The sequence below is a fragment of the Nomascus leucogenys genome, chromosome 22a (genome assembly GCF_006542625.1).
Source record: "Nomascus leucogenys isolate Asia chromosome 22a, Asia_NLE_v1, whole genome shotgun sequence".
Classification (NCBI taxonomy): domain Eukaryota; kingdom Metazoa; phylum Chordata; class Mammalia; order Primates; family Hylobatidae; genus Nomascus; species Nomascus leucogenys.
Genome location: NC_044402.1, coordinates 72,169,002 through 72,190,978, shown reverse-complemented (window position 1 = coordinate 72,190,978; position 21,977 = coordinate 72,169,002). Strand labels below are relative to the sequence as shown.

At 39.1% G+C, this 21,977-nt stretch overlaps 1 protein-coding gene across 2 annotated transcripts in view; it reads left to right on the top strand.

The window, feature by feature from the left end:
- The window catches only part of SLC25A12 (solute carrier family 25 member 12), a 112,782-nt gene that overhangs the window by 41,734 nt on the left and 49,071 nt on the right, over nucleotides 1-21,977 (top strand). For both annotated transcript variants that reach the window (XM_030802870.1, XM_003253705.4), the window contains exons 5-8: nucleotides 5,846-5,985; nucleotides 13,185-13,331; nucleotides 15,516-15,654; nucleotides 16,326-16,419. In XM_030802870.1, the coding sequence (XP_030658730.1) occupies nucleotides 5,846-5,985; nucleotides 13,185-13,331; nucleotides 15,516-15,654; nucleotides 16,326-16,419 (520 nt within the window). The remainder of the gene's footprint in view (nucleotides 1-5,845; nucleotides 5,986-13,184; nucleotides 13,332-15,515; nucleotides 15,655-16,325; nucleotides 16,420-21,977) is intronic.

Genomic DNA, 21,977 nt, shown 5'->3' with positions numbered 1-21,977 from the left:
ATGGTGAAACCCTGTCTCTAGCAAAAATATAAAAGTTAGCTGGGCGTGGTGGCATGCACCTGTAATCTCAGCTACTTGGGAGGCTGAGGCAGGAGAATTGCTTGAATCTGGGAGGCAGAGGCTGTAGTGAGCCAAGGTCATGCCACCGTATTCCAGCCTGGGTGACACAGTGAGACTCCATCTCAAAAAAAAAAAAAAAAAAAAAAAAGGGAATTCTATGGCTGCCAGGCATGGTGGCTTTTGCCTATAATCCCAGTACTTTGGGAGGCCGAGGCAGGAGGATCACTTAAGGCCAGGAGTTCAAGACCAGCCTGGGCAACATGGTGAAACCCTGTCTTTACTAAAAATACAAAAAAATTAGCCAGTTATGGGGGTATGCACCTGTAACCCCAGCTACTTGGGAGGCTGAGGTGGGATAATCTCTTGAACCTGGGAGGCAGAGGTTGCAGTGAGCCAAGATCACACCACTGGGCCAGGCACGGTGGCTCATGCCTGTAATCTCAGCACTTTGGGAGGCCGAGGCGGGCGGATCACGAGGTCAGGAGATCGAGACCATCCTGGCTAATACGGTGAAACCCCATCTCTACTAAAAATACAAAAAAATTAGCCGGGCATGGTGGCGGATGCCTGTAGTCCCAGCTACTCAGGAGGCTCAGGTAGGAGAATGGCGTGAACCCGGGAGGCTGAGGTTAGTGAGCCGAGATTGCGCCACTGCCCTCCAGCCTGGGCAACAGAGCAAAACTCCGTCTCAAAAAAAAAAAGATCACACCACTGATTTCAGCCTGCATGGCAGAGAAAGACTTCCATAAAAAGAAATGAAAATTCTATGATAATAAATATATAGCTTAATTTGGTAAGAAGTAGATCTTCACCTGAGTATTCAAATTAAGAAGAATTTTTGATATTTTTTTTTCTTTGTGTTGCTTTCGGATATTGCAGAGAAGTTTTTTGTTTTTTGCTTTTTTTTAGTACTCAAGGCTATTAGAGTAGCTTAAGAGTTCAAGGTTAAAAAAGGATGGAGTGTTATTAGTTTTTTTGCTATTTGATGATAGACCGTTGAAGCGTCTAGCTTCAATAATAATAGTATGTATGTATGTATGTATGTATGTATGTATGTATGTATTTATTTATTTATTTATTTATTTTGAGACAGGGTCTTGCTGTGTCGCACAGGGTGGAGTGCAGTGGTGTGATCTCGGCTCACTGCAACCTCCACCTCCCGGGATCTAGCGATCCTTCTGCCTCAGCTTCCCTAGTAGCTGGACTACAGGCATGTGCCACCATGCCCGACTAACTTTTTCTATTTTTATTAGAGACAGGGTTTCACCATGTTGGCCAGGCTGGTCTCAAACTTCTAACCTCAGGTGATCCACCTGCCTTGGCCTCCCAAAGTGCTGAGATTATAGGCATGAGCCACCGCGCCCAACCGATAGATAGTCTTTAAATACAAACTCATCTTTCCTGAGAAATGGACCTTTACATATATTTGACAGCAGGACTACTCTATTGACTATGCAGTAGTCCCTTCTAGAGGTAGGTAAAAGGCTAATAGAAATACTTTCCCTCAGAGAAACAGGAGGTCATTCAGGAAACTAATGACCATCTGAGAGTAGAACCCAGAAGTCTGGGACTGAGTCTACATGCCATGTTGATTGGGACTTCCTCTACAAGTTCCTGTTGTTGGTCTTTTTGTTGTTGTTGTTTGTTTTCCTTTGTTTTCTTTTTTGGCTTCCCAGTTGTTCCTCCTCTTTCCTCCCAATTTTTCCTTCACTGAAAAACTCTTCACTTCTACAAGTCTCACCATTGTTTTTGTTCAGCTATATACAAGGATATTCACCATTCATGGTGGGAGTCCTAAAAACCTGTCTGACTTCACTTTAAGAACTGTGCAGGTGAAACTCAGCTACTGAGGAACTTTTCCCCCTGACAATAAGAATGTTTGGTCTCAAGCCTATAAGTTGGTTGTAGTGGCTCCTGCTGGGCTGGAATCCTTGGAATAAGGATGTCGTTGGGCTGATGGTAGGTGGGCTGTGTCACAGGGCTGATGGCTTGTATACCTACAGGAGGAGTTCTCTGGCCACACCGTTGGTACAGCAGCTCCTTCCAGGCTCATTCATGGAACAGGCATGGTGGCAGTCTTGGAGAAGAGTGCCAGCCCCGGTCAGAGGTAATTTTGTACTGCAGAAAGGTGAACAAGACCAGTAGGAAGTGCCCATAAGAACCAGGGGAGGGATGAGGGTGGATGAGATGGGGAGACACAAGTATGGGTTGCTGGGGGAATTAAAATCTCTGTTAAGACATATTTGCATAATATATATGATTTAATGTGTATTTCATCTAGTCCAATCATCATAAGTGACTGATACAGCTAAACTGACTAATGTTACACATCTGTGAACATTTTTACTTAATCACAGTTGTCACCATTACCTGCTCTCCTGACAAATCATTGTGCTCCTCTCCTTTGAGCAAAGAGAACATAATGACAGGCTACTTTTGTATTTGGCCCCAGTTCCCTTTTCGATGGAAGTACAAACGATCCCTTTCATAAGCCCATGCTCTGCAGGAAGTGAAAAAGTCGTCTATTGTTTTCTATATGTCAGAAAACTAATGGATTCCTGGTTCTCTTAGCTATGCCAACCTAGTATAAAATACTATATCGTGATTTTGCTGCCAATAAGATGTGACTGTCATTTCCCTTTCTTCCAGGCCAGAACTATTTTACAGAAATAGCATTCTTAAACATGGCAAAAAAAAGATCCTTGTTTGCCACTGGAAAGACGGGATTCTCTCTGGGGGTGGTGGAACTTGCTATGCAGTTTCAGTTAGATGTATTTGGTATATTTGAGACTATTGGTGTTCCCTTTCATGTCATTCAGGACCTGATAAAGCTGGGTAACATATAACACCAGCTGTTTGAGTTATTACCTCATACAAGCATAAGCTCTCCAGTTCTGGAGCTTTTATATAATTTTATTTATCACATTCCGATAAAAGTAAAGTGGCAATTTATGAATTGGACTTGAAAACAATAGTTCTACTAATTATTTCTGTGTATCTGAATCAGCCTCAGGCACTTGGTGGTAGAAACAGTGACAACAGAAGAGAAGTAGAATACATCTCCAGAAGTGCTAAAGTAGGTTTGTAATCTTATTAGTTCTAGTAATTATAGTAGTCCATGATGTGTCTTAAAAAAACCCTAAAAGTATCAGGGTAAATAAACTACAGCATATAATAATGATCATAACAAAACCATATATAAAGCTGTCAAGTGACCACTTTGGGAGAAGTAGAAAATGTCCAAATACTCATGGAAAATGACACTTCTGTATTTGGGGAGATCACTATGACTAATTTAGGCCATCATTTTAATTGTTTCAGAGACATTCTAAGATCTTATTTAGAGATGGCTAAGAAGTTTATGAAATAGGATATCTAAAGTTTTTATTACAGAGATATTTTCCAGATGTAAATTATACATTATAAATTTAGTTCATAAATATCCTTTTTGTGATAATAGAAACTTTTTTTTTTTTTTTTTTTTTGTGAGACAGAGCCTTGCTCTGTCACCCAGCTGGAGTGCTGTGGCACAATCTCAGCTCACTGCAACCTCCGCCTCCCGGTTCAAGCAATTCTCCTGCCTCAGCCTCCCGAGTAGATGGGACTACAGGCGTGCGCCACCATGCCTGGCTAATTTTTGTATTTTTAGTAGAGACAGAGTTTCACCATGGGGGCCAGGTTGGTCTCTAACTCTTGACCTCGTGATCAGCCTGCCTTGGCCTCCCAAAGTGCTGGGATTACAGGCGTGAGCCACTGTGCCCAGCCAAAAAATTTTTTATAGATAATTAAATTTTCTTAGCTTGAATGCTTTTGCATTTTGGACTTTATTTTATATAGTTTCACATTTGAGATTCTGATATTTTCTTATTATGTAAAAGGGATTCAATTTCATTCTACCATTATATAAGAATTATCTAGGTAGTAATACATACATTTATTATCAAATAATTATATTTTAACTTTTGAAATAACCTTTAAAAGGTTACCATGAAATAACTATTCCCTTTAATAATTGTAATGTTACTTAAATAAATATAGTAATTTGTTCTAATTTGCTTTCCATTTTTAATTTTTTTTAACTTGGAGATGAAACACTTCTTTTTGTTAGACCTTGAAAGTAAGAAATTAATTAATTTGGGACTAGAAACAGCTAATTAATTAAGTTAGAAAGATCCTAAAAATCTTTAATGATCTGCTACAATATTTGTAGCCCTAAATATTTTCTGCTATCTTTATTATTTTAATTGTTTTGTAAACTTTAACATATTTTACAACTTGGAAGTTTCACATAGATTTAAGGATCATCTTTTGTGTTGGTTAGAAACCAGGATCCCACAAATTGCTATTGGGTTAATTCTTTGCTTTTTAAATTTGTATTTATGTAAGGTGAAAATGCTTAACCTATTTGAAAACTCTGAAGTATTTGTCCCTACTTAGGGAAGAAATGAATCCTGCATTCCATTTGAAAGAAAAGATGAGAATCCCATCTCCCCAGTGACATCCAATGCCTTCTTCCAACTTTGCTGATTGCTGCAATCTATTCAGAGCTATTATATTGACTCTAGACTGGTAGAACGTCCAGTTCAGAATTCTTACATTCCCCTATTCCAGTAGTAATGCTTTTATTAAGAAAAAGTGTATGTATATAAAACTAAAGGGAATCCATTAAATCATTTACAATATGAGATCAGTATCTTATTTAAAGAATTTGCAGAAATTAGAGAAAATAGCATAGTTGGAGATTATAAAACCTTAAATGTGTGTTTACTAATTCTCTAGTATAACTGATAGCTATTGATGGCAAAACCCTTCAACTAATAAAATTGGCTGAAATTTGAAAATAATTTTGTTCTTAAGACATCAGTAAATCAGGCTTCCTGCTTTCTTAACTTTGTTCATGATTTTTTTTTTTTGGCATGAGCTTCTAAATGAGTTTATCCAGTCTATGCTTGTTAAAGTACCAGTCATTTGTGAATTGACTTTTATAGTAAGTATAGAACTCTGTAAGAATGTAAATGACATTGTTAGTGCATGAAGACAAGCTGCCAGAGGGTTTTGGTTGTATGTTACACAGTGTGACTAGTTCCTATCTAAAAATTAGTGTACCATATTTAGCTCTTTATTTAAAAGTGAATCACTAATTTAACTTATCTTAAAATATTTTAATAGTTCAGACTAATAATCATGGATTTTATGGGGATTTTGAAGCTTTGTGTCAATACCATATTTTTAACAATATCAGAAGCTTTTAATAAGGTGCTTGCTGCTGAGCTAATGATATGCTTTTGGTAGTTTTTCTTATACCTATCTTCAATAGACATATTCAGGCTAGTGTGAATGTAATAATCAAGCCTCAATCAAACCATACTTAGTATGACAAATATTGCATTATACTGTAATTTAGGTATTCATGCTTCTGATAAAGGGTTTAATTCGACTCCTTGAGGAACTGGGAAAACACTATTGATTTTATACGGGATGTAAAGTAGCAGCCATTTATAACGTAAGATAGAAATCACTTTCTAGTTAAAACTAAATAAAGAGAAATTAAGAATCCCATGGCCTTATATGCAGTGGTACATATTCTTAAGTGTAAAATTATATTTTTTTGTATCAATTGTGTTCCTGCGCATGGTTTCTGGGCACACAAAAAAATTGCAGTTATTTTAATAGAAGCAGATGATATTGACTTTTAAAACTCTTAATTTTTTTCTGTAGGAGCATTGCAGTGGGTTAAACTACTTATTCCAGATATAATTGATTTATTTTTGTTTTCCCTTTTAAGAAAATGTCAAAGAAATTTTTGGACAGACTATTATTCATCATCATATCCCTTTTAACTGGGATTGTGAATTTATCCGACTGCATTTTGGGCATAACCGGAAGAAGCATCTTAACTACACAGAATTCACGCAGTTTCTCCAGGTGAGCTTAGTTTTCATAACAGGTATCAATATATACTATTCTTCTTCTGTGTCCTTCCCTTTGTATTTATTAAGTTTATTACAAAAATAGAAGTTTGGTATTTCACTCCTATTTTTTAAATTTCCCCCTCACCAGAGACAACTTTTTAAAACTCTTAATAGCTATTTCTTTCAGTGTTTACTTCCATTTATTTAAATAGTAAAGCACTTCTACTTTTTAATTTTCTACTTTTAAGTACTTTTTAATTGTATCCTAACTATAGAAGATTAGAAGCTAGTTCTTTCACGGCCAGGCGCAGTGGCTCACGCCTGTAATCCCAGCACTTTGGGAGGCTGAGGCGGGCGGATCACGAGGTCAGGAGACCATCCTGGCTAACATGGTGAAACCCTGTCTCTATTAAAAATACAAAAAATTAGCCGGGTGTGGTGGCGGGCGCCTGTAGTCCCAGCTACTTGGGAGGCTGAGGCAGGAGAATGGTGTGAACCTGGGAGGCGGAGCTTGCAGTGAGCTGGGATCACACCACTGCACTCCAGCCTGGGCGACAGAGTGAGACTCCATCTCAAAAAAAAAAAAGAAGCTAGTTCTTTCACCTCTCTCCTCTCCCTCTCTATCACAGACTTGGACTTCTGTCCCCTTTTCCCCTAATATAATTATGTCATGATTTTGCTTAGATCAGTAATCCTATGAGTTATTATAATTTTGTAACTACTATTGGTGGCTGAAGTTATTATTATTTTTTTTTGAGACAGAGTCTGGCTCTGTTGCTCAGGCTGGAGTGCAGTGGTATGATCCTGGCTCATTGTAACTTCCACCTCTTGGTTCAAGCAATTCTCATGTCTCAGCCACTCAAGTAGATGGGATTACAGGAGTGTGCCACCACACCTGGCTAATTTTTGTATTTTTAGTAGAGGTGGGCTTTTGCCGTGTTGGCCAGGCTGGTCCTGAACTCCTGGCCTCAAGTGATCTGCCTGCCTTGACCACCCAAAGTGCTGGGATTACGGGAGTGAACCACTGCACCTGGCCTAAAGTTATTGTTCTTAGAGTTTCTAGTTTTCATTTGTTTAGTTTTCTGTGTACTAATACTAAGTCATTTTCAAACCTTGGCCCAATTATTAAGATCTCTTTTTAATGCGTTTAAAACACATTAGGTATTCTATTAATTTCATCTTCTTGGAGCTCTCCAGGAGCTTGCTTTCTTTTTTAAAAAAATTTGAGGTAAAATTTACATAAAATTAATCATTTAAAAGTGCACAATTTAGGCCAGGTGTGGTAGCTCACACCTGTAATCCCAGCACTTTGGGAGGCTGAGGTGGGCAGATCACTTGAGATCAGGACTTTAAGACCAGCCTGGCCGACATGGCGAAACCTTGTCTCCACTAAAAATACAAAAATTAGCCAGGCGAGGTGGTGAGTGCCATAATCCCAGCTACTGGAGAGGCTGAGGCAGGAGAATCACTTGGAGGCAGGAGAATCACTTGAACCCAGGAGGTGGAGGTTGCAGTGAGCTGAGATTGCATCACTGCACTCCAGCCTGGGTGACAGAGTGAGACTCCATCTAAAAAAAATTAAAAATAAAATAAATAAAAGTGCACAATTTAGTGGCATTTAGTACGTTCACAGTGTCTTATATCTAGTTCCAAAACATTTTTATCATCCCAAAAAGAAACCTTGTTCCATTAAGCAGTCACTTTCTATTTCTGCTTCCCCGTGAGCTCTGGCAACTTCCAGCCTACTTTCTGTCTCTATGGATTTACCTATTATGGATATTTAATATAAATGGAATTGTACAATATGAACTTTTTTTTTGAGACAGAATTTTGCTCTTGTCGTCCAGGCTGGTGTGCAATGGCGTGATCTCAGCTCACTGCAACCTCCGCCTCCTGGGTTCAAGCGATTCTCCTGCCTCAGCCTCCTGAGTAGCTGGGATTACAGGCATGCGCCACTATGCCTGGCTAATTTTTTGTATTTTTAGTACAGACAGGGTTTCACCATGTTGGCCAGGCTAGTCTCGAACTCCTGACCTCAGGTGATCCACCCACCTCAGCATCCCAAAGTGCTGGCATTACAGGTGTGAGCCACCACGCCTGGCCAAACAATATGAACTTTTGCATCTGTTTTTTTTTTCCACTTAGCATAATGTTTTTAAGAATTATCCATGTTGTAGCATATATCAGTGCTGTATTCCTTTTTTGTGGCTGAATACTATTCCATTGTATAATATAGTATAAATATATTTTGTCTATCCATTCATCAGCTGATGGACCTTTGGGTTGTTCCCACCTTATGGTTATTGTTTATAGTGCTGCTATGAACATATGTATACAAATATTTGTTTGAATACCTGTTTTCAGTTCTTTTGGCTATATACATAGGAGTGGAATTTCTGGGTCATATGATAATTCTGTTTAACTTTTTGAGGAACCACCTGACTGTTTTCCACAGCAGCTGCACCATTTTCCTGTTGTTTCCTCACCTGCTTCAGGGCCAGAAGCCAGACTGTGTAAGCTTGCTCCATAGGAGTCATTCTGTGATCGCCCTTCACTTTTACCTTGGAGAATCCATTTGCTGTTCTGTTACGTTGAACCTCCTGTTTGCTGCATTTTATCTCTTCTTTTATTGTGGTTTACTTATTTTTGGTAGAATACTTCCTGCAATGGCTTCTTGAGGAAAGTGGAATAAAATTTTTTTGAGACTTTTCATATGTAAAAACCTCTTGTTCTGGCTGAGGGCAGTGGCTCACACCTGTAATCCTAGCACTTTGGGAGGCCAAGGTAGGCAGATCGCTTGAGCCCAGGAGTTCGAGACCAGTCTGGGCAACATGGCAAAATGCCATCTTTACAAAAAATACAAAAACTAGCCAGGTGTGGTGGCACACGACTATAGTCCCAGCTACTCGGGAGGTGAGGTGGGAGGATCACTTGAGCCCAGGGAGGGAGAAGCTGCAGTGAACCATGATCCCACCACTGCACTCCAGCCTGGGTGACAGAGTGAGCACTGTCTCAAAAAACAAACAGTCTGGGTGTTTTGGCTCCTGCATGTAATCCCAGCACTTTGTGGGGCCAAGGCGGGCTGATCACTTGAGGTCAGGAGTTCAAGATCAGCCTGGCCAACATGGTGAAATCCCGTCTCTACTAAAAGTACAAAAATTAGCCAGGTGTGGTAGCAGGCGCCTGTAATCCCAGCTACTTGGGAGGCTGAGGCAGGAGAATCTCTTGAGCCTGGGAGGCAGAAGTTGCAGTAAGCCAAGGACAGGCCACTGCACTCCAGCCTGGGTGACAGAGTGAGACTCCATCTCCAAACAAACAAACAAACAAACAAACAAACAAACAAATCCCTCTTGTTCCACCATTACGCTAAGATAGTTTGGCCGGTTATTGAATTCTAGTAGGAGTTTATTTTCCTTATAATTTTGAAAGCATTGCTCTTTTGTTTTCTAGTTTCCAGTGTTGCCACAGTGCCATTCTCATTCTTAATTTAGTCTTGAAACTTTTTCCACTCCGACTCTGGAGTGTTTTAATATTTTTTCTTTTCTTTGGTGTTTATGAAATTTCACAATGGTATTCCTTGGTGTGAGTTTATTTTTATTCATTGGTCTGGGCTCTTCATTCATTGGGCTTTTCTAATCTGGAAGCTTATGTCCTTCAATTCTTGAAAATTTTATTACTTTTCTTATTCTAGTTTCTTAGTTTCTAGGACTATTAAATGTTACATTTATGACCTTTTAGTTTTCTTTTCTCTCCTATTTTCCTTCTGAGCCTTCTGTTTTCTATTTCTGCTGTATTTCTAATTTTCAAGAGCTCTTTTTGGTTTTCTGAATATTCCTTTTAAAAAATAGCATACTGTTCTTGTTTCATGGATGCACTCTTTTCTTTCACTTCTTCAAAGATATTAAAGACAGGTTTCTTTGTTGCTTTTTTAAAGTTTTCTTCTTGCATGGTGTCTGCTTTCTCCACATTTATTTATTTATTTTTACTCTTTGTTTGGGTCTCTGTTTTCCTTCTTATTTTTTTTTTTTTTTTTTTTTTTTGAGTCAGGGTCTTGCCCTGTCCCCCAGGCTGGAGTGCAGTGACAGGATCATGGCTCACTGTAGCCTTGACTTCCCCAGGTTCCAGCGATCCTCTCTTGAATAGCTGGGACTACAGGCGTGTGCCACCATGCCCGCCTAATTTTTTGTATTTTTTGTAGAGATGGGGTTTTGCCATGTTGCCTAGGCTAGGTCTTTTATTTCGGGTTTGGGAATCAGGGAAAAATTATCTAGTCTCCAATCTGGAATATTAGATCTGGCTTTTGATGTTTTGGTTGCTGAGTAATAAGTAGTTGGAGGTCTCAATGTTCAATTTTGCAGAAGGACTTTCAGTTTACTACCTTTTTTCACTGTAGTATTCTCCCTCTCAACTGTGTGTGGTCTATGCTGGTTCAGAGATCCTCTGTTAAACTCCTCAGACAGTAGACCTCTAGTCTTCTGCCAAGGTTGGGAAAGGGTGGAGGCCTTATTTGGAGTAAGGCAGGTAACTAACTGCTTCTTAAACAGACATCTCCAGCTAAGCCCCTTGTTTTCAGCTCCGTCTTCACCATCACTTCCAGAGGTACCAATGCAGCTAATAACTGAATCCTGTCATGTACATTGGTTTCCTTTTTGGCTTTTTATGCTTAGTTTTTTTGTGTCCATTAAGTCAGTTGTCATTTGCTTTTCTGCTTTCTGATCTTAAAAATATAGTTGCCATCTTCTCCTTTTCTGTTGTCTTTGTCCTTGCGTTTCTGTTTTATTTTGTTTTGTTCTTTTATTGTTATTTTAGTGGAGAGTGGAGTTTTGGAGGACGGTGGAGTTAAATGTACAAGTTCAGTCTCATCCAAAGTCACACTGTTTCTGAAGCTCTGCTAATTTTCATCTCATAATTAGATGAAATGCATTTTCAAGGGCATAGGATCTCTCCCTTCAGCATAACTGCCTTTCTTTATCTTTCCTTTAGTTCTCCTATCCACCTACCTACCTACCTACCTACCTACCTACCTTTTTAACCCAGGATTTATTTATTTTACCTTTTATAAGCCCACAGTTTTGTTTTTCTTCATTTGGATGATCACAGATTTGAAACTATGGGCTTTAGGTGTGGGTATTTGGAGATGCCAGTGCTTGTTCTAACTCTTTTCCCTGTTAGTGCTTATCTAACTCACCTTATAAAATTCTCAAACTTGAAAAGTTGAAAATATATGCATTTGAGAGCTGACTTTTTTAAAAAAGGAAATGTCTGCCTGACTAGTGCTTAAGATTCTTCCAAAGATTACTTTCTCTCTCTCTCACTGTTTTCCTTGTATTTACAGAGGCTATTTTACAGTATCTATTATACCCTGATGTTTTAATTACAGTGTATAAACTGAGAGTCACATATATGTAACTCCTTTTTTTCTGTGTTTAACTTCTCATTTTTAAGTCATTAATTTTATTTTTTTATATCTTTTTATTTTGGAAGACTTCAAATATACTTAAAAGTAGAAAGAATAGTGTAATGAACCTCCTGGACCTATAACCAGCTTCAATAATTACCACTTCTTGGCCAATAGAAAGAATAGTGTAATGAACCTCCTGGACCTATCTATAACCACCTTCAATAATTACCACTTCTTGGCCAATCTTTTTTGTCTATACCCTCTACCCTGCCTCCTGCAGGATCATTTGGAAGCCAGATGCACATACTCTATGATTTTTTCATCTGTGATCCTTCAAATATGTATCTTTAAAAGACAAATAAGAGTCCTTTAACTGTTGACCTTATAGAAAACAGACAGTCTATTCTACCAACACTACTCCTTCAGTGAGTATTCTGCTTCATCTTGAAGGTAAAGGTCCACATCTTCTTTAGTACTGAGTGTTATTAATAAGGCTAAATTGTACCCATGGCTACCATTTGATATTTCTGGGAGATTAAGACATATAGGGAAGACAGACATAAGAAAGAGATAGAAAAGAGGTAGAAGGAAAGAAAAAGGCATATAAGATAGGGAGTGAACCTGTGTCTACTTTTGATGCTATTTAGGAATATCTTTGCCATGGGGACCAATTTCAATCCATGTAATGATGTAGTTGGATTGAAAATTCCCACTCATTTGAAGGGTGAAGTGGTTGGAGCTGAGGTCATGGGAAAATGGAATGAGTTATCACAAGTCCATAGGAAAATATAATTAAATAAAAATGATGTGACTTCTATAAAAACTACTTTTAATGTCATGAAAAGGTAAAGCAACATTAATTTGTAGTCTTTGATGAGTAAATGTGAATGAAAATTATGTAATCTTTAAATAATATGTATATACTTAGATATGACTATTATTTACAGAATTGCAAAGAGTGTGACGGTAGCATCCAATAGCAGCACCATTGTTGTGTTTGCTAACAAGTTTCTTGTATTTAGTCATGGATCCCCACAACAGAAATGCTCTGATTTTGACTTTTGTCTAGTACACAGGGGATTACTGGAACATTTTGTTGTTTTTGTGGATATCACTTACTACAAAGTTTGGTTGCCCAATAGTTCAAAAGTTCAGAGATATTCTGGACTGTCTTAACAGTTTATAAGTAACGGTGCCCAGAGCCAGTGATAGCTGAACACTACTTTTGCAGTTTGTTATTCCTGACTTTCATTTTAGAATGACTGAGTATTGCACTTACCAGTTAGTAGAGTTTCTCACTGAGTTTATTTGAAAAATTTGTTTGAAAAAATGGTCTCTAATTCATTTATAGAATGAGAGAGGGAGAGACTTTGATTGCAACATTTAAAATTGAAAAACTGAAAATGAATCTAAACTCTTAATTCATGAAGTACTCTTTGATGACAGGTAAGCCTTCAAGCAGGAGAGATAAATTACTGTATATTTTAAAGGCTGAAATGAAGCACCAAAAACATTGTTCTCTGTTTTCAGTAATGAAAACTTGTCAAGTAAAATCTAAGGGTTATTTTTTCTTACCTTATTGATGTGCTCTCATTCATTCTTTTTCCTGAGGAGTAATATGTAGTACATTTTTAAGAAAGTGCATTCTTTTTGAAAGAAATTAAAAGCTTTGTTGTAAATTCAGATCTGTGCATTGTTTGTTTTGTAGTAAGTACATGTGTGGGAAGGATATCTGTCCTTCCTTCCTTTCCAAACCATGTACTTGGAATGTGTTTAACCAGCTTAATGCCCTATTTCTAATTTCCTCACAGGAGCTGCAATTGGAACATGCAAGACAAGCCTTTGCACTCAAAGACAAAAGCAAAAGTGGCATGATTTCTGGTCTGGATTTCAGTGACATCATGGTTACCATTAGATCTCACATGCTTACTCCTTTTGTGGAGGAGAACTTAGTTTCAGTAAGTAAAAAGCAAATTCTTTAACTTTCTATTTCCTCAAACCTTTTGATCCATTGAGTCCTGGATTGCCTCCAGGGACTCATATGACTCTCAACTATTCAAATTTCATGCTTGATTGGTAGAAAGTAAACAGGTGTGTGTGTGTGTGCATGTGTGTGTGTGCGTGAATGTATGTATGTGTGTGTGTAATGGAGGTAGAGGTGATGGTAAGTTATCTTTTTCCAGATCATAGTTTTATTCAGAGCCACCATCTTGCTCTCATGTATTTCCAAATTGTTTATTTCCATTTACAGAGTCCAGTTCAAGGGAAACGAGTTTATAGACAAGGGTGAGCAATTACTTTTTCCAGTGGGCAGTAACTCTCCCAGACACTACTGCCTTCATCTTGGCCTCTTTCCACACCACCAGGCTGCCAAGGTCTTGCTATAAAGATGGCTCCTTCCTTTGTTGCCTTCAGGGTGCTGTCTGCTGGAGGGATCGTCACTGGCTTCTGCACTGTATTAATAACCATGCCCATGGCAGAAGGTATGGAGGAAATATGTGGCCATCAGCCTCTGTGGCTCACTCCTCTCTCTGCCCCTTCACCTGTGCATTCAGTCTGTATGCACCAGACATAGTTTTTTGTTCTGTCAAACTGCTAATCTCTATAAAGTAATCATCTGGACCAATAGCAAACTCATGTCATCCACTTCCTCACATAGAGTGGTGAAACTTTCCTCACTTACCCGTTTTCTTGTCCATGCATTGTACTTATGTATAAGTTTTTGATTACTGCTTGTTTTGAATGGAGGGAAGCCAATGAGTGCCTTTGTTGTTTCAGCTGAAGATCATTATCCCTGATTTAGACAGGGGTAGAAAGATCAACTTCTGTTCTTTTTCTTCAGTGAATCTGAACATGGAGCATGTCACTTTCTCCTACACGTTTCACCTCCTTGACACCATCCCCCACTCCCCTGCCCTCACCTCATACCCCAACCAAAAAGATGAAAGAAGGAAAGAAAGGGATAAAGGGAGAGAGAAAGAGAGAAAGGGAGGGAAGGAGGGAGAAGGGGAGAGAACCCTAGAGGGAGGGGCTCATTTAATCTTTTCCAACTAGGTTAGGTAGACCTACTATAACAGCCTCAGTTTACCAAAAGCCAATTCTAATCCTCAGAGGATTATATGAAATAATTTGAGTCCAGCTTTTGGGTTGCTGGTATCCAAATTCAGGCTAACACAAATATAAACTGTATTTAGGTTAAGGCATGTGTGTGAGGGGTGGTGGGGTGGGATATATTTGCTCATCATTACCTACACTATTTGTAATAGACCTTTATGATTAAAGTTGTCACATTGGTATTTACATAAGCATTTCTTTGCATTTTTAAAGGAGAATGTTTTCAATCATATGGGTTCCTCTGACTTCTGGATTGGAAATGAGGCTTTTGCAAACTATGCAAAATATTCTCTTTTGAGTTTATGTCCAAGTGGTGGGCAGAGAACAAATTACCTCTTCATCCTGCAAAGGTAATGAAGGCCACGTTGCCCCCCATCTCAGGCATGAGAGAGCCTCTTTTGCACTATTCCATTGAAGACATAACTCAATAGTGAATACATTCTCTCCAGATTTTCTGCATTTTTTGGAGGTTTTGATAATTGTACCCTTCGTGATCCAAATTTAGAGTTTAGCACAGGCTGTTAAGTATTTTAATTATAACAATGGCCTTAAAAATTAGGAAAAGTTGATGTAATAAAATTGTCTTAAAATTTGAAGTCAACAGTTGGTTTTTGTGTATGTGTATGAAGGAAAAAAACAAGGTTAAAAAGTGTTCCATAGATTGTGCAATGATGTTTTCTTTATCCAGGACTAGCAAGAGTTTCACAGTTGAGGGTCTTGAAGATCCTGTTTAAATAACTATTGTTTTGATCTGTGATAATTATATTTGTTGTTTTTGACCTTATAGGTTGATGAACCAAGAAGTCCAACTTCCAGATGTTGCTTTCTTCCTTAAAACCTAAATTACATAGACTTCCCTGAGGGCATGCAGTGCACTGTTTCAGTGTGATACTTTCCTTGTATTTATGGACTGATTGTTAACATAATTTTAATAGTGAAGACTCCTTTGGATCCTCTTTGAGAAAAGTCTAGTGTCCATAAATGTGTTTTTGTTTGTTTTTTAAACTTTTTGTGTTGTCATTTTCTAGGCAGCTGGAGGAAGTATCTCACACCAGGTTAGCTTCTCCTACTTCAATGCATTTAACTCCTTACTGAATAACATGGAGCTTGTTCGTAAGATATATAGCACTCTAGCTGGCACAAGGAAAGATGTTGAAGTCACAAAGGGTAAGATTTTAAAATATACATAAATAAGAATCTCAGCATTTTCACTTTTCTTCATTGAGGCATGATGTTGATCTAAGCTTACCACTCTAAAGCCAGATCTAGAAAGTATGTTACCATGTGTATGTATGCTTTACTTGGGCTCCAAAAATCCAGGTGGATTTAATGTGATACTGAGGTCAGGAATGGAAAAGTGGCTTTGACAGTTTTGAAAAGAACCTTGGCCCAATCTGTCAAACAGGTCAGTGGCACTGTGGCAGCAGCTTGTTTGTACTAGGAAGGAGTTGCCACAGAAAGATGGGCAAGCCTACTCCTTTTGGTGAGTGGTATTAGGATGTTTTGAATGACTGGAGAACACCCACTTTTTTTGTATTATAACTCTGGAGACCGAAGTGAATAAGCAAGATAAGAGGAGATTCTAAAGAGATTGTTTTATTCTTGAAGTTAATTCATCTGTTTTGCTGTTTTACCATCTTAACATTTTATCTTTTACCAGCCTTCAGAAATGCGTATTCTTGTATAGTTGAACTTAAATATTTAAATTCAATTTTAGATTTTAAAAATGATACTAAAATGCCTATAGCTTTCAGGTTATATTATAGTTGGTGAAGGTAGAACTTTGTTATATATTAAGAATCATTCAAGATTTTAACTTTTTTTTTTCTCTGTTCCAGAGGAATTTGCCCAGAGTGCCATACGCTATGGACAAGTCACACCACTAGAAATTGATATTCTGTATCAGCTTGCAGACTTATATAATGCTTCAGGGTAAGTATTTCAATAATTCTTCATGATATTTATTATAGAGTAGTTCTAAAATATGAAGCAGTTGTGTCCTTTTAGTTCATTCTAACGTGAGTTTTTTCCATGTATTTGAATAGTTTATATTCAGAATATAAATTCCAAGAAAGACAAGCAGATGTAACAAAGGACAGGAAAGAAACACACGAAGACAGATAGAGGGAGAAGATGATGGAGGGAGGGAAAAGGAGAGAACAAGGGAGAGAAGAAAGGAAGGGAAGGAAAGGGGAGGGAAGCGAAGGCAGGAGTGAGGTGAGATAGGAATAAGGGGTTGAGGTGAATGAGAGAGGGAAATGAGAGAAGAAAGAAATCTGACAGAGAAGAGAAGGGAAGTGAGAAGAAGAAAGGGAGGGAAAAAGATTGATTTAATCTGGGCTGTCTGGAGATGTTACGAATTTCAAGAGATTTGTGGAAATTTGCCCAAATTCTTAACTTTATAAAATAGACTAAGATACATGGAAGAATCTTGTAATCTTTTTGGTTCACTGTAAATGGTCCTTCACTAAATGGTATATGCCATTTTGTGTTGGAGAGTATCATTTTCTTTCTTTCTTTTTTTTTTTTTTTTTTTTTGAGATGGAGTCCTTCTCTGTCACCCAGGCTGGAGTGCAGTGGCATGATCTCGGCTCACTACAGCCTCTGCTTCCCAGGTTCAAGTGATTCTCCTGTCTCAGCCTCCTGAGTGGCTGGGATTACAGGTGCCTGCCACCACACCCAGCTAATTTTTGTATTTTTAGTAGAGACAGGGTTTCACCATGTTGGTCAGGCTGGTCTCGAACTCCTGACCTCCTGATTCGTCCACCTTGGCCTCCCAAAGTACTGAGATTACAGGCATGAGCCACTGTGCCTGGCCGAGAGTATCATTTTCTTGAGATATGCCTATGACATTGTCATCAGAGTTACCATCATAGACAAGCTCAGATGTTTTATGCCTTTACTTTATAAATGTAAAAGAACAAAGCACACGCAAATCCAAAAGAAAAACCCTTGTCTATGGGCATCCAGAAGGATCTGTGGGAAATGGGACTTATGGCTGTTTTTGTTTTGTTTTGTTTTGTTTTTGAGACAGTGTCTCGCTCTGCTGCCCAGGCCAGAGTTCAGTGGTGCAATCTTGGCTTACCACAACCTCTGCCTCCTGGGATCAAGCGATTCTCCTGCCTCAGCCTCCTGAGTAGCTGGAACTACAGGCGCACGCCACCATGCCCAGCTAATTTTTGTACTTTTAGTAGAGAGAGGGTTTCACGATGTTGGCCAGGCTGGTCTTGAACTCCTGACCTCAGATGATACACCCGCCTTGGTCTCCCAAAGTGTTGGGATTAGAGGCGTGAGCCACTGCACCCGGCTTGTAATTCACAATTTTAAACAAAGGTTTTGATCTTCCTTCATGATGACACATTTCAAAAAATAGTTCTGAAAACTGGATGTAAAGTGACCTTATAGCTAGTTCATGGAATTTAAGGTTTTGGGAAACAATAGTGCATTCACATTGTTACCAGTAGAGGGTCTTGACTATGAGTTGTTCACGTTCTTGGCATGGTGAACAAAGAAATGGACAAAACACACAAAGCAACAGAAGACAAAAGCATAGATTTATTGAAATGAAAGTACACTCCACAGAGTGGGAGTGAGCTCGAGCAAGCAGCTCAAGAGCCCTGGTTGCAAATCTTCTGGGGTTTAAGTACCCTTTAGAGGTTTCCTGTTGGTTACACCCTATGTAAATGAAGCCTTGGCCCGTGACCAGAGGCTGAAGTGAAGTTACCTATGCAAATGAAGACTTGGCCCATGATCAGTTGGAGGCTGAACTGAAGTCTCGGTCTGCAACCAATCAGAGGCTGAAGTGAAGTTATACCCTATGCAAATGAAGACTTGGCCTGTGACCAGTCAGAGACTGAAGTGAAGGCTCCCTGAGTCCAGACCCTTCCTGTGTTTCTTTCTTCTCCTCTGTTATATCTGCTTGTCTTTTTCTCTTGGAATTTATATTGTAAACTATTCAAATAAACTGTTCTTCTGCCTCATTTCCCCCTGAGAGACGTGATCTTCATAAATCTTTATGGGAGGCAGAGGGACCAATAGTCTTTCTTCTGTAACTACTTCATGCTGATTGGGGCACAGTCCCTACCTATTGGGGACCATGAAACTCTAGCACTGCTCTGTCTAGTGGAGATAGGGTGACTTCTTGGTGGCCAGGGCGGGCATCATCATCTGGAACTAGAAGCCCTGCTGCATGATCATTTGAAGCTCATAATCGTCTCTAGGTGAGAAGAAATAATCTGGTAAAAAGATTAACAAACATGGTCCAAAAAGTCAATGCAAGTATAATTATTAACAATGGGCTGGCCAAGGGAAGGAGCCAGGAAGCCCAGCTTAGTGCCCTTGACCAGGAGCCTTATGATGTGGACAGCTGTTGTTATATTTTAGAAGTCCTGTCAGCTAATTTTCGAGTGGCATCCCTTACTAATCTTGATTGGTTGACATAAAAACAACATTCTTATAGGAAAAGACATAAGCCATCTTTTTGAGCAGTTAGGAGATCCAGTCCCCTTCTATTTTGTAAAGTAACTGCTGTCAAGGAGTCTATTTGATTTTATAAGGTGACAATACTTTGGGCAGTGTCTTCCAAGCTGTCTGAAAGATCCTTGGATGAGCATTGGTAATAGGATAGGGAAGTTGGAAGCCCACTAACTCCTGTTGCTATTCCTGCAGTTATTCCTAGCCCTACCAAAAGGGATATGAGTTGGATGGCTCATTTGTGCTTGGCAGTTGCAGTTAAAGGTATAATGAGAGACTGGTTATTGGGAGCTGTGTTGATTTTAAGGGGGTAAATATACAAGTGTACAGGTTCCAATCCAGTTGGCTGATAAACATAAGTACAACTAGTTCCATACAGGAAAAAGGATCTTTGTTTTTTAAGACAAAAATTGTTGTCTATGGTGAACATATGGGTTTGTTGTTTTCACTTTCCCAAGTGATTAAGGTCCCTGCTAAGGTGGCCCTGGTTAAAGGCTGGAAAGGACCTTGGGAAGTATCCTGAGTTGCCCCAGCAGCATTTTTCCAGTGGAGGTGGTTACACTTAGTGTCCACCAGCAACCACCTAGAGGTATTTTCGTACTGGGGAACCAAAAGACAACTAGGTGTCTCAGGATTAGTATAGTTTTTCCCAAGGGAAAATGTGAACACAGCTACTGGGCCTATCTTGGCAGTACTTAGACTGTGTGTCCTTTAAAGTGCCCTGAACTAGGAATGGTTTCCATGAAACCATACAGGTTTACCAAATGATACAGTCTGGGTAACTGCATAGCTTACATGATCATGTGAAGGGTTAATCTCTAGGGTGTAGATTTTAAGCCAATTAATTAGAGCTCCTTTATATAAACATCACACACACAACAGTTGTAGACAGGGGAAGATCTAGCTGTTGTTAAGTTTTTCTTTCCCTTTAATTTTTTTTTTTTTTTTTTTTTTTTTTGAGACAGAGTATTGCTCTGTTGCCCAGGCTGAAGTACAGTGGCATGATCTCAGCCCACTGCAACCTCCGCCTCCCGGGTTCAAGCAATTCTTGTGCCTCAGCCTCCTGAGTAGCTGGGACTACAGGTGTGTACCACTATGCCTGCCTAATTTTTGTATTTTTAGTAGAGATGGCCATGTTGGCCAGGCTGGTCTCAAACTTTTGACCTCAGATGATCTGCCCACCTTGGCCTCCCAAAGTGCTGGGATTACAGACATGAGCCACTGGGCCCAGCCTCATTCCCACTTTATGAACCCTATCACAACTTCCACAGACCATCTATGACGTGCTTAGACTTTCTGACTTGTCCTATATTTCCCTGTTTCCTAAGTAATTAGGCATTCTACTTTAGGACAAGAATTTGCCATACAAGATTCTTTCTCATATAAAATTTCTTTTCTTCATAACCTTCCTTATCATAAATACATCTTCATAGCTATAACTTTCTTTATATCTCTCTTTCCTACTAAAGTAATTTCTGATGCTCCCAAAAGTCAAAAAGGTCAGGTAAGGTGATGCAAAACTGAGCAGAGCCTTAGATTTTGAGAGGGACCTGTCTGCCTACAGTTCTTGGGGTTCCATGAGGAAAACAGGGGTTTCTCCTAAAATGGGGTCTGTGGCACCTTCTGTTTTTCCCAAGGAGTTCCAGGCTCCCTTAGGTCCTTTCATGGGCATCAAGAGTGGCAAGAAGATAGACCGAGGAAATAGTCCAGTCAACTGAGAAGAAAAACAAAACTTTGTTTTAAAGATGGATAAACTGAGGCACAATGCAGTTTAAAAATTCACGTTCATATACAGCTAGGCTCTGCAGCTCACTGCTCAGTCACTGATGCACTTGTGTGGTAGCTCATGGTGTACTTCACCAACAGGTTTCCTGCCCCCTCAGAGCTTACAACCTGGGTTTCATTTCCTGCTCTACAGCTATATAATTTAACAATTTTCCTTGGCAATTTAGTGTTGGGTTCTAACCCTATATATCTCACATTTTATTAATATTACTGAATCTTAAAGGGAGCCATGATGTCTTTAATCCTCAGAAATATTAAACAACCTGGCTGGGTGTGATGGCTCACACCTGTAATCCCAGCACTTTAGGAGGCCAAGGTGGGCAGATCATGAGGTCAGGAGTTCGAGACCAGTGTGGCCAACATAGTGAAACCCCGTCTGTACTAAAAATACAAAAAATTAGCCAGGTGTGGTGGTGTGCGCCTGTAATCCCAGTTACTCTGGAGGCTGAGGCAGGAGAATTGCTTGAACCCAGGAGGTGGAGGTTGCAGTGAGCTGAGATTGCGCCATTGTACTCCAGCCTGGGCAACAGTGTGAGACTCCATCTCAAGAAAAAAAAAAAAGAAGAAAAAATACATGTGTATAAAGCAACCTGTAAACAAAGGGGTACATGAGGTTAAACAGTATTCAAATTTCTATATGCTTTAAAACATCGAGAAAGTATATTGAGAAACATACCTAAGAAACTGCAGTCAATCTACTGTGAACAAAAATTTAGAGAATATCTCTTCAAAATAAGTTATCTAATGGTATTTATACATATTCTTACATATATCAGTAGTGTTTTACATGCTTGTAACGTTAAACATAATTGAAATGTGTCAAGATTATAGGGCTTATCCATTTCTGTGGGCTTGAAAATGATGCAATATAGATTATTTGTTTCTATAAAGTAGTCAGTAAAATGTACAAACTTCTAAACGGAGTAATAACTAGCAAGAGAGTTCATACTGAAGGTAGTAATACCAGGAACAAAAGAGGGCTCAACACTGCCTTCAGGAGAGGAAGGATCCAGATTGGTATATTTTCTAAAGGCTTCCTCCAGCCTGCCATAAAACATGGCTGGATTTTCCTCCTTGCCTTGTGCAACCTCCCTTACTTTATCGTAATTTACTGCTTTAGTTATTCCCTTTTTCATTCCTCCAAGGAGAGCCTTAAGAAATTTGGCCCAGTTGTTCACTCCCATGGGGGTGTTATAGTCCCAGTTAGGATCAGTAGCGGGGACTGTGTCTGG